Source organism: Lagenorhynchus albirostris, chromosome X (genome assembly GCF_949774975.1).
Source record: "Lagenorhynchus albirostris chromosome X, mLagAlb1.1, whole genome shotgun sequence".
NCBI classification, from domain to species: domain Eukaryota; kingdom Metazoa; phylum Chordata; class Mammalia; order Artiodactyla; family Delphinidae; genus Lagenorhynchus; species Lagenorhynchus albirostris.
In genome coordinates, this window is record NC_083116.1 from 84,234,923 (window position 1) to 84,247,577 (window position 12,655).

General features: G+C 47.4%; 1 protein-coding gene across 1 annotated transcript; it reads right to left on the bottom strand.

The window, feature by feature from the left end:
• Nucleotides 1-6,573: 6,573 nt before the first annotated feature.
• Nucleotides 6,574-8,343, bottom strand: MAGEH1 (MAGE family member H1). Its single transcript, XM_060137513.1, has one exon. The coding sequence runs from the start codon at nt 7,757-7,759 to the stop codon at nt 7,100-7,102; it is 660 nt and encodes a 219-aa protein (XP_059993496.1). The 5' UTR covers nt 7,760-8,343; the 3' UTR covers nt 6,574-7,099.
• Nucleotides 8,344-12,655: the final 4,312 nt, after the last annotated feature.

Genomic DNA, 12,655 nt, shown 5'->3' on the forward strand with positions numbered 1-12,655 from the left:
AACACACAGGGAGGTTCAACAAATAAGGCAGGTGCCTGACCTCAGCTAGAAGAGTTCAGGGCAGCCAGAAAGCCTCGCTGACCTCCACCGCATCCAGTAACGATATGATTTGCAACTCCTTGTGCATGCTCTAGCCCTCCTCTTTATGCAAGGGCCACATAACCTCCTGTATTCTCAAAGTTACTGCTCCAACAAATCTCTCTGCCTTCCCTGTGCTGTTGATTTCACTCCTCTCCGCTGTGTACTTCCCCATCAGCACAATGCTATTTCTGCCATCTGAAGTAAATCTTCTCATGACTCCCTCTTCCTCCCCCTGATGCTGCCCAATTTCTTTGCTCCCCTTTGCAGCAAAACTCCTTTTAAGACTTGTCTGTACTCACTGACTCCCCCACCTTCCATTCTCTTAAGCCTGTCCAAAGCAGGCTTTATCATCCACTTCTCCAATGAAGCTGCCCTCATCAAGGTCACCAGGGACCTCTGAATTGCTAATTCCAGTGCTCAGTTCTCACTCCTCTTATTTCACCTGGCATCAGCACTAGCGTAGTTGACCACTGGCTCTCCCTTGATACACTTTGCTTCACATGGCTCCCAAGACACTACACCCTCGGTCTATCGCGCTGCTGGCTACTTCTCACTCAGTCTCCTCAACTGGTGCCTCCTCACCTCCTCTTCTCCTTGATCCCTTTATGCTGCAGGTCTCTGTCCATGACCTTCTTCTCTTCTCTACGTACACACACTCCTTAGCCAATCTCAAATAGTCTCATGGCCTTCTAATGCCATCTCTACATCTTAGGCACAACCTTTCAGACACATTCCTGACTTCTGTGCAACTGAATTCTGAACAACTGCCTACTCAAATCATATGAGTGTCAAAGAGACATCTTAATTCAATATGTCCGGAACTGAATACTTGATACCCTCCCTCACCTATAAAACCTGTTGCAACAAGAGTATTCCCCTTATCCGTTGGCAGCTATCCCACTCTACTAGTCGCTTGGGCAAAAAAATCTGGAGTCAGGCTTGACTCCTCTCTGACACTCCATATCTAAACCATCAGGAATTCTGTTAGGTCAACCACAAAGTGTATCCAGAAACTGAGCAGTTTGCATCATATCTGCTGTTACCAGGATGATCCAAACCACCATCACCATCTCTAGCCTGACTTACAGCAATAGCTTCCTACCTGGTCTTCCTGCTCCCACCCTTGTTTGTTTTCTCTGTATTCTCAACATAGTAAGTAATCAAAGTGATCCTTTCAGAAGGTAATTCAGATTGTGCTACTCCTCTGCTCAATCCCTTACTGCCTCCCTCCTCCCACCCCCCTCACATTAACTGCAAACAAGAGCCTAGTTCCTTACAATGACCTACTAGGCCTTACATAATGTGGGATTCTGTTCATCTCTCTGACCTTATCTCCAGTTCTTGTCCTTTTTGCTCACTCCACACCAGCCGCACTGGCCTCTCCATCCTTCTCCAGATGTGCTAGAGGCTCCCAGGCCTTTGAGCCTTTGCACTGACTGGTCCTTCTGCCTGAACAATGCTTTCTTGATATATCAGCAAGGCGAACCCCCTCACCTTCTTCATTTCTTTGGTCAACTGTCACCTCCCCAGTGAGGACCACCCTGCCCACCCATTAGTATTGAATTTAGTACTCCCTTTCTTTCTTGGCATTTCCCATCTGCCTTACCCTGTTCTGGTCAGCTTACCACTGCCCCTTCCCCCACCAACCAGAGCACTTATCACCTTCTAGGTCCAGTATAATTTGTTATTTAAAAGGTTTACCTTCTACCTTCTGTTTTTGTACAAGAGAACTCGTGATTTGTTCATATATGTTTCCCAGGTGACTGGCACAAGTAGACCTTTGTAAATACGTGTAGAGTGAGTGAATGGATGAATTATTAGATAATCACAGCATCCAAAATAACGTAGGCCCAGCTATTTTTGAGACTTCACAGGCCGAAAATGAATCAAGGGGTCCTTGATCAGAGTTACAGGAGAGATTTCAGGCACTTCTCATGTGTTGCCCATTTTGAGAGAACATTTGCAAGGGTGTCGTTTGTCACAGGAACTGAGGCAGAAGTTGACCAGTCAAGAAGTGGGCCTGGGCTTCCCTGGTGGCGCAGTGGTTGAGAGTCCACCTGCCAATGCAGGGGATACGGGTTCGTGCCCTGGTCCGGGAAGATCCCACATGCCGCGGAGCGGCTGGGCCCGTGAGCCATGGCCGCTGAGCCTGTGCTTCCGGAGCCTGTGCTCCGCAACGGGAGAGGCCACAACAGTGAGAGGCCCGCGTACCGCAAAGAAGTGGGTCTGATTTTCAGCAGCTGTTGGTGGGCTCTCCCTTCCCCTCCAAGTCACCCTGTGTGAGCTTTATGCCTGTTAGGTGATGGGTACAAGCCAAGAGTCCACTTTTCCTCCCAAAACCTGTTCTCCAAGCTCTGGATTGCTCCGGAGTTATTCTTCTTATATAGCTTTGGCTGAGCTGAGACTCTCCTTTGTGCAAGGGTCCTCACACAGATTTTCAAAGAAATTCCATTAGCTCTTTGAGGTTTAACTGTTTCATGACTCGCAAGCCCTGGAGGAGCCTTTAAACCAGTCTCAGTACATCGTCATACCAATCACCTTTCTCCACCGCCACCACGAATTCAAAATCATTTCCTTCAGAAAGTTGGAATTCTATGCTTCTGCCAAAGGAAGGAGACAGAGGGATCCTGACTGCTTCCCATCTCACGGGGGTGAATGTGAGCCCAGGCAGAATCCACATCTGCCTTTCACCATGACCGTGGTCTGCTGTGCACCTGGCCGATGAGGCCAGTGCCACAACACTGGGCCCAAGGAGGACACCCTTCAGCCTTTTTGCATGGGCAGATACCCACTGCTTGCTGCCTGTGTCCTACCCCAAGAACTCTATTCTGCTCAAGTTAAGAAGTCCTCCTGGGCCATTTTGCCTTCCGGGTTGGAAACATCATCAATGAGCAATGTTGCAGGCCCAGAAAGGTTGCTGTTTGGTTGGTCCACTGTGCAACAGCCAGGACCTAGGATTTGAAGATCGATGGAGTGCTCAGGGTGGTGAACTTTATGAGCAACGTGTTGTGATGGGGAAGACACTCTTGTTTTGGAAGAAAATTGTCATTCTACAGATAGCAATGCCTCAAGGATGCCTGGCAATTGGGGCTGCAACAAATGAGAATAAACGGACGCCCACAGCTGCTTAATGGCTTCTTAATCCTACTTTCCCACACCTCCTCATCCCCTCCAGCATGCTCCTTCTCACTTTTACCCTGGGTTGTGGTCAAGTTTGAAGACAAAAGACTTCCCCAAGGCTGGGTGGAGCCCCAGGTGTCCTGGTGATGATGCAGTCTGCCTGTCGTTTTCATGTAACAGTATGGGCTTTAGACTTGGCCCACCCTGGGTCATTTCCAGAGCAGTTACTGACCAACCAGGTAACCCCAGCAACTTGCTTCTGGTACCTGACCCTGAGTTTCTTCCTCTGTAAACTTGCCCTAGTGGCTCCTACCTTGCCAGACCGTTGTGAAAGTTAGAGACATGTATGAAAACAGCAGTCAAAGTGCCTGGCACAATTTAGGCACTCAGGAAATGGCAGCTGCCCCTCTTGCTATGCATTGAGGACGTTTGGGCTCTCTACCCCTGAGTTCCCTAAACAGCTGGAGTTTTCTAGAACCCAGAAACACAATCCACTTCAGTGGCATCTTGGCAACTAAAAGTGCAGCTTTTCCACTCACTTTGTGGAGACTCTGCTGGGAGACTCTGCTGGGGCCAGCTTAGGTTGCTGATTTACAAAGCAAGAGGCTCTCAGCTTGTGTCCTATCTGGATACTGCTCAAAGCTGAAAGAATTCATGTAACTGAAACAATGAGTAGTATCTTTTGCCCACCACCTTCTAGAAGCCCCTTTCCCTGCCTGTCCCTCAGCCCTGTCATTCATTTCACAGCCACCGGAAATCCCGCCCTTGTTCAGTGGTCCCCTAAGCAAATGAAGATTAACTCTTTGCAGTACCAAGGTAGTGCGTTGGGGTGGGGAGGGGTGGGAGACACACTGAACTTCCAGGCCAAGGGGGGAATGAGCCTGGGCCATTGGTTGCTCCCTTGCTGGGCTGGGGAAAGTCACCCAGTCCTTGGCACATCCCTGGGGAACCTCCTGCCTGAAGCCTTCAGGATTCCAGCAGTCATCTCTTTTACAGTGCAGCTTGCAGTATACTCCCACTCTTCTCTCCCTTTATCCTGGGCACTGCTGATTCCCTGACTGAATTCAGCTTCTTGGCCCATACTTGCAAATAGCCATTTTAGACAACTGGATGATTATTCCCCACCAGAGCCAAAGAAAACCTGGATTCAGACAGGGTTTGGAAGGACATTATTTCTTTCCCTGAGCTAGCTGGCACTTCCTGCAAAACGAGGGGGAGGGGATGGTGGTGGTGGTGGTGGTGGTGGTGGTAATCTTACTGACCTGACAGAAATAATGTGTGGCAAGCCCCCAGTACAGAGATGCTCAACAAATCTTTGCTCTGCAGGTTCTCCCACTTACTAGTTAACTAACCTGGAGGTGACTGACTTCTATAAGCCCCTTCCTGTAAAAGGGGGAGGGGTTAAAGTCAGCCTTGTTCCCAAAAGGATTTGAGGCTGCAGTTGGGGTTACTGAGAACTGTCCCACTGACTTCACATGTTTCTTTTGAAGATAGAGACCTTGTGAGTACACTGGCAGGCAGAGAAGGACAGCAGGGTGACCTATAGGGAAACACTCTGGATTTGCTGGGAATGGACATGGGGTCTTGTCTAGGATCTGTCACTTGCCACCCCGGTGGCTCTAGACCAGAAAGTCACTCAGTAATCTGAACCTCAGATTCATACCTTGTCTACCTCTGGAGCAGGTATCGACAAATATGGCTCCTCCAGGGCCAGAAACATGCCTTCTGATCTTCCATAGCCTCAGTGTCTGTCACACTGCCTGAATCATAGAGGCTCCCACTATTTTCTTGTTTGCTGAATGAATTTGGAGCCGCTGAGGGGTCATGCTTCCCACTTTTGTTTGAAGCCTCCTTTGCCTGCAGGGTGATGTCTATGGGTCCCTGGGCCTTTGCCAGAAAGTCATTTGCTAGCTTACCCTGGCCCCAGTGACTTTGCCTGGCACACAGGTGGAAGCAGGGTAAGACTGCCTGGGGACAAAGAAAGAAGGAGCTCTGGCCACTCTTTTGTGTGTGACAGCTGAGACCCAGGAGGCTAGATGAGGCACCTTCCCTTGGTGATCCCTATTAGGGGACTTTTAGTTCTTACAGTGTTTAGCTCTCGAGATAAGTGTGGTTGGTTTTGGGGGTGGCCAACCTTCTAATGCGTGTTCTCTGCCTGTAGCCGATTTGAATATGAGGGATGACTCCCACCTCCCCAGATGTGCCACAGGGCAAGGTAGAGGATTCAGAAGCCCCTGGTGATAGAATGGATGGGAAGAGCATTGAGCTCCTTGGTACAATGAGGAAAGAAAGTGTAAAAGTTCCTGGAGGTGGGAAGAAACCTGATACCACAAGACTTCATACACCATGGGCCACCATGCCAGGTAGCCCTCTGGACTTAAATACACTGGCTGAAGGAGAGTGTCAAAGTGCTAATTCTGCCCTACCTGCCCCCCACCCCCTACCCCGATACATAACACACTTTAAAGCAATTTGTGCACCCTAACAAGACAGTTCTTGAGAGAGGTGCCAGTTTACCTTTCAGAGATACCACAGGTCAACTCCTCTCTCTGGTTCATCCAGGAGGCTCTGCTTTTATGGAACCTTTTTCTTTTCATTATTCCGGGATTATCGTTATTATTAACCACTTTTGTTCTCATTAAAAATAGTTGTAACTCCCGCCCTTTGAGACTCTAGCTCCTGTTCCCCTCTTCCCCACCTCATTTCTTTTTCTCCACTTTCCGCTTGACATGACCCTAATACTTCAGTAAAAAAATTGTTTCTTCCCTAATGTCCATGCTGCCTTTAGTGCCTCAAGTTACTCCCTTCCCCATCTCCAATGTTACTTTCAGACCTCAGGTTGTCACTAACCAAGAATTTTCTGACAGTCCCGTCTTTTTAATTTCTGTAGTACCCTACAATGTCCTTTTGCCTGCAACCACCCCTCTCCCCGTCCTCCTCTCAAGCTAATTTAAGTGCATTTTCTATTTCCACAGCACCCTGTGATGTTCCCTTCCCTTTGCCAATGCCCCATCCTCCAAGCTGGGTCACGTTTCCAAAAAATACCTAACACACACTATTTTCATAGTATGCTCTGATGCCCCTTTCAAATCCCTTCAACCTTATTTAAGCATCTCTTGGATTTTCATAGCACCCTATGATGCCCTCTTTCCTGTCCCACCCTCCAAGACAGGTCACATAAGCTTTTCTACATTTTCATGACACCCCATGCTCACTCCCTATTACAGCATTTACCACACTGCCAGTTTACATATTTGTCTCTCTCACATAATCTAGAACATTCTTTAGAGCTGAGCACTGTGTCTGAGGAGTATCCCCAGAACCTAGATTGGTGCCATACACATAAGTGGTGGTCAGTAAATGGACAAGGTGTCCTTGTCATTAAGCTTTTATTTTTTTCTATATTCTGCAGTAACTAAGCAAAATCAAGGTAGTTGTCAATTTTCTTTACACAACAGCAGACACAAAGGTTTTCAGAATGGCAAGACATAAAAGAATTCTCCCATCCTTCTCTCACATTTTACTGGTTATTTCAAACTTTTAAGAACAGCCTATTTTAGTGATATAAAATATGTATCAGACCACAGAATATGATGCAAAGACTTCATTTTATAACGTTAGCAAAACTGTTATACTAAATATCAATGACGGAAAAAATATATCTTCTTCAATGGTATTTTAAAACATACTATGACCTTAATCAACACTGTACTAAAATGAATAAAATTTACAGTATTCAAAGTAAACGTTCTGTTTCTCAAACAATTAGCACTGATCACAAATACCAAATACAGTGCCCCACTCCCCATTACATTCAACTAAGGACCCAGATGATCTATTCCTTGGGGTACCTTTGAAGCTCTTTCCAATCCCCCTCAAGGGTGTGCTGCATATTTCCCTAAGGGGCAGAATAACCCCTAGCACCTGAATTGAGGATAGCCTCAACTTCTGCATCATCATCAGAATCCCAATCGTAATTACATGGCCAGTCCTTGGAGCATCGGTTACGCACCCTTGCCACAAAATGCATGACTTTCAGCTTGCTTGATTCCACGTGTGCTCGAGGTCCCCAGAAGAACTCGTACTCCACAGGACTGCTACGGGGCACCGGCTTATAAATCAGGTACCCTCTGCGCACAAACTCTTCTGTAACGACCTTCTTTGGATCTCCAAAGATGCTGTGCTGCCGGCCAGGCTGCATCCCCAACTTTCCCAGCACTTTCCAGACCAGGGCCTCCTTGGCGCTGTTGCCCATGATGAAGATGAGGGCTAATATAGACATCAGGAGACTTTTCTTGGTGCCTTGAAAATTGCTCCTGGCTACCGAGGGCTTCTGCGCTAGAGCAGTGCTCGAGGCTTCCTCGGGAGTGGTGGGTGCCTCCTCTGGAGTGCTTGGGTCTTCCTCTGGGCCGCTCAGGTCGTCCTCGGGGGTGCTCGGGACCAAAGAGGCGGCCATCGGGGTCTCGGAGGTTTCTGAGGCCTGTATCTTACGATTGTTGCGGTTCTCTTCTGCGGCCCTTGCGTTACGGCGACGCCGACTCTTTCGTCCCCGTGGCATATCTTCTGCTAGGGGCACGGAGCCTATAGCAATCCTAGGGAAAGATAACTGTAACCTCTGCAGAAAAAATCTATCTCCACTTTAAAAAGTGGCCGCCGCTGAAGCCACCAACGTCAATAGAGTCTTTGTAACAAGCGAGACGTTTTCAGCTACAAAGCTAACACCCACGCAAGCCGACTTGCACTAGCAGCCGCCCCCAGCGCTCGCCTCAGCAGCAAAGCACAAGAATGCAGGGCTGAATTGACTCCGCCTCACCTGCCACGCAATCCCCAGACTCCAAAAGGAAGTGGGCGGGTCCTACAGGCACACTTCCGCTGTCAGATAGAAGAACGGACAGGCCTAAGCAGGGGTGGGACTAGGGGAGAAATGACGGCTTGGGATTGGCAAGGACAGAAGTAAGTAAAGAAGAAATAAAGACGGGGTTCCTGGGCTTCGCTGGTGGCGCAGGGGTTGCGAGTTCGCTTGTCGATGCGGGGGACACGGGTTCATGTCCCGGTCCGCGAAGATCCCACGTCCCACGGAACGGCTGGGCCCGTGAGCCATGGCCGCTGAGTCTGCGCGTCCGGAGCCTGTGCTCCACAACAGAGTAAGTCCACAGCGGTGAGAGGCCCGCGTACCACACACACACACACACACAAAAGTCTAAATATAGGGTTCCTGCATTTTTCAGTCTAGTACAAGATTGGCTGGCGGGTCTTGGGAAAGAGTGTGTCTCTGCTCTATTCCCAGACTGGGGGTGTGTTTGAGACCATGGGGGAGGGACAGGAGTGTATCCTTGGAAGGAATCAGCTGCTCCCAGCTCTCCTTTCCTGTCTTGGCTTACACAGCATATTCATTCACTCGCCTGTTTTCAGAAGGTGGCTCTGTGTATACTGATTAATTCCTGGGCCCGCATAGGACCTAGATAAGATGGCTGTGGCCGAAGTGCTGGGTGATGAGAGGAGATGGGACTGCAAAACCGAACAGTGTGCAAGAGGTGCAGAGCCTTTAAAATGTTATATATTCACTACATTATTAAGCAGGGCACTGACTGGATCAGACTTGCATTTGTACAGCCTCACAGAGGAGCAGACTATTGTCTGGCAGGTCATTTAGGAAGCAATTAGAATAAGAAGCAAGAGGGAATGAAAGTGAGCCTTAAGGTGGTTGCCATGGGGATGGAGAGGCAGAAAGACATTTTAAGGGTGATCACTGACAGGCTTTAGAGACTGATTGGATGGAAGTGGTGAATAGGGAGTGGGTGGTAGAGTGCAGGTTGGCTCCAAAGTTTCTTGGCTCCAGTATACCTGAATACCGGATTTATTTTGCTTCTTTCTTTCATTCTGTAATCCGAATATAATTCATAACATACTCTGAACTTTATCCACTCCAGGTCTTGGCTCACTGTTTCCTCTGTGTGAAATGCCTTTCCTCTAATCTCCAATTACCTAAATTCCAACTCTTTGCTCAGAGGCCTCTTCCTCCCAGCAGCTCTTCTTGGTCGGCACAAAAGGGTAACGAGCCCATTTTTGCTCCCCATTTTTTGCTCTCTATAGCAAGCACTCCATATCTTTCTTACGTCATTCCAAAGATACTATTTTGCACAAGTCACCTCACCTCTCTGAACCTCCATTTCCTCATCTATAGAGTGGAGTTAATTAAAGTACTAGTGGTCTCATAGGGTGGTGAGAATTAAATGAGACAATAAATAAAAAGCATGCATCACACAGAAAGCACAGCCTCTGTCTCTCTAGGTGTTTCAAGCAATGTGTGAGAGCGGCATTTAATAAATAAATGCACATTGAAGGAATACATGAAATGGAAGATTTTGCGCATGTTTTTATCTGAACTTTTTTAAAAGCAAGTGAATGCTTTATACCTGCTTGGCTGGAAGAGGTGAAATGTTTCTTTGACAGGATTTCAGATTGTAATCCCAAAGAGGGAAGGGGTCCTGTCTCTCCCCTTGATGTCTCCTAGCCCTTGATAGAGTTGGTGGAATAGGATATGTCTACACCTGGTGAATAAGTTCTGGGGTGGGAAAGTGTGTCCTGTTTAGAAAGCAGAATTGCCAGCTGAATCACCCAACAAGGCCCAGTCCTCTGTACATGTGTAGAAAGGGAATACCTGGTTCTGAGGAACTCAATACAAGCATTGAACTCATGGGAACATGAGTTCTGGCCCAGCCCCTGTCATTTACAAGCTCTTGACCTTGATGAGTTTAACCTAACATCTGTGTCCTGTGATTTATCCTCTAAACAAGCAGAAAAGGCTAATCCCTCTTGCCCTGTATGCCAGGTTTCTTGTGAGACTCTGCAAATCCAATAGCACATACCAGCAACCCTGAGTTAGAGCAGGTTCCTCTGAGTTCAGTTGTTTCTTGTTTGTATGTTTTGTGTTTGCTGTTTGGGAATCTGTGTGACTAGAGGATTGCAAAATCACCCATATTGTTTCCAAAAACTTCTCCTTTCTGATGGGACTTTATGGGAATGCAATCCAGCAAACTAATTTTCTTCCCAGGGGTTACTTTCTAAACTCAAGTTTTCTTTATACCCAGAGCCTACCAAGACCTCCTGTTGGCGAAGCCTCACCATAAACAAACTTGGGGTAGTGTATGCTTGTTGCTGCATTACCTTCTGTCCACCAACCAGCTGACTGAGGAGGGGGTGCCATTTCCCTGTCACTCCATTCATCTTAGTGAACCTTTGCTCCAACCCACAATAAGGACGAGGCAGCTCTGCATAGAACCCGGGAAGATCAGAGCCTATCCTTAAGCAGTGTACAACCTAGGGCTGTGGCTCTCAACAGATTTCCTCAAAGGAGTAATCAGGAACAGGCTTTAGGTTGTGAGCTACTCTCAGTGTTCCCAAAAGCTTAACAGAAATCACATTTATGTAAGACAGGCCACAGAGGTTATTAGTCAAGAAACATAGTGTTTTTAATAGCAAGAATATTGCCAGGCATGATAGTAACAGGAGGAAATCATAAAACCATGCCTTGGGACATTGTGGACCACAGGTCTGTCTAGAGTAAGTAGAACATGACAAAGGAAGGGCAGCTGACTTGTGAGGGCCTGAGAAGTACAAAGAGAGGAGGGAAATTAACATTGCTGTGGTAGGCTATGTGCCTAAACTACCTCCAAACTGGAATCTTTACAACACCCTTCAGTCACCAGTGAAGCTAGAGAGAGATTAACTCTCTTGCCCAAGATCATAGTACTGCTGTTGAATGTCAGTATTGGGGCTCACATCTTCAGATTTCTAAGCTCCACCTTCTGCCATCACACACCTCACAGCTGCTCCAACTGAGTGCACATTTGGTGGTGCCAGGAGGCTTAACACGGAAGGGAGTGTTCTTGCTCCCTTGGGATAGGAGCAGAAGGGAAAGAGATGAGAAAAGGGACAGATGTGTAGAAGGGCAAGACAAGGATCCTTACTCACCTTACTAGGTTTTCCATACTTGGCTCTGCCCCTTCCAAGCTGTGTCAAGTCCAGCATGTTATTTAACCTTTCTAAGCCTCAGTTTCTCCATCTGCGAATAAGCATACCATAGTGGTGTTGCGAAGATTAAAGGGAAATATCTCATGCAAGATGAGGTAGGTTGAAAATGTCCCCCAGTTCCCAAAGATGTCCATGCTCCTATCCCCAGAATCTGTGAATAGGCTACCTTATATGGCAAAGGGGAATTTTGCAGGTGTGATTAAGTTCAGGATCTTTAGAGGAGGATTATCCTGGACTATCTGGGTGGGCCCAAGGTAAACAGAGAGTCCCTATAGAAGGGGGACAGTAGAGTTAGATTCAGTGAAAGATGTAAGGATGGAAGCAGAGATCAAAGAGGAGAGAAGATGCTACATTGCTGGCCTTGTAGATGGAGGAAGAGGGTATGAGCCCAGGAAAGTAGGGCACCTCTAGAAGCTGAAGAAGACAAGGAAATGGATTCTCCCCTTGAGCCTCCAGGAGGAACACAGACCCGCAGGCACATTTTAGACTTCTGACTCCCAGAACTGTAAAAGATTAAATTTGATTGCCTTAAGCCACTAAATTCGTGGTAATTTGTTACATCAGCAGAAGGAAACTAATATACAAGTCATATGTGTGCCTCACTCATGGGGAGTGCCTAATGAATAAGAACTGTGACTACCTGTTGAGGTGAATTTATATTATTGTCATATTTTCAGTGAAAGTACTGGGAGGAACTGGGGAGGGATACGAGACTGGGCTGGATACCTTGGCAGCAATTCTTGTGGGTGTTGATGCACCTTGTTCTTCTCTGGGGCTGTCTACTAACCCCCCTATCCCAGGCACTGTCCTGGTTATATGACCAAGTTTCCTTAGGCATTGCTCTTACCTGAGCAGACATTGCCAAAGCCACCACCTGGTCGTAAGTGCTGCAGGTGGGATAGAGAGGGAAATGAAGGGGTCAATCCACACTACTCCCACCGCTGTAACTAATCATCTTTCAGTTGTCTGTAGGCCCTGTTCTGATTCCAGCAAGCACCTCCCAAGGGCACAGAGCACCCTTGGGCCAGTCTCTCCATTTGCAACAACACTTGCACAGACTGTGGGCCACCACTACTTGAACAAGTGAGTCTGACCCTATCTGATGTCCCTCATTCAGGGGCTGGGCTCCTCACTGTTTATGGTCTGTGGAAGAATCATTTCTCTGAAACATTTCACACTGCAGGCATGGACTTATTTTACAGTTTTCAAGAATTAGGATCTTGCAAGGAGGTCTATAGCATGTGCACTCCTACAGTCATGAAACAAAAGCCATGTGATTACTTTTCAGGATCGTTTGCTGGGTTTGAGAATAGAATATTTTTACTGCAAATTAATCACAAACATAGGGAAAAGAATAAAATTAATATTACAAACACCTGCATAACCAGTGCCCTGCTGTGTCAAATTTAAAAATTAGGCC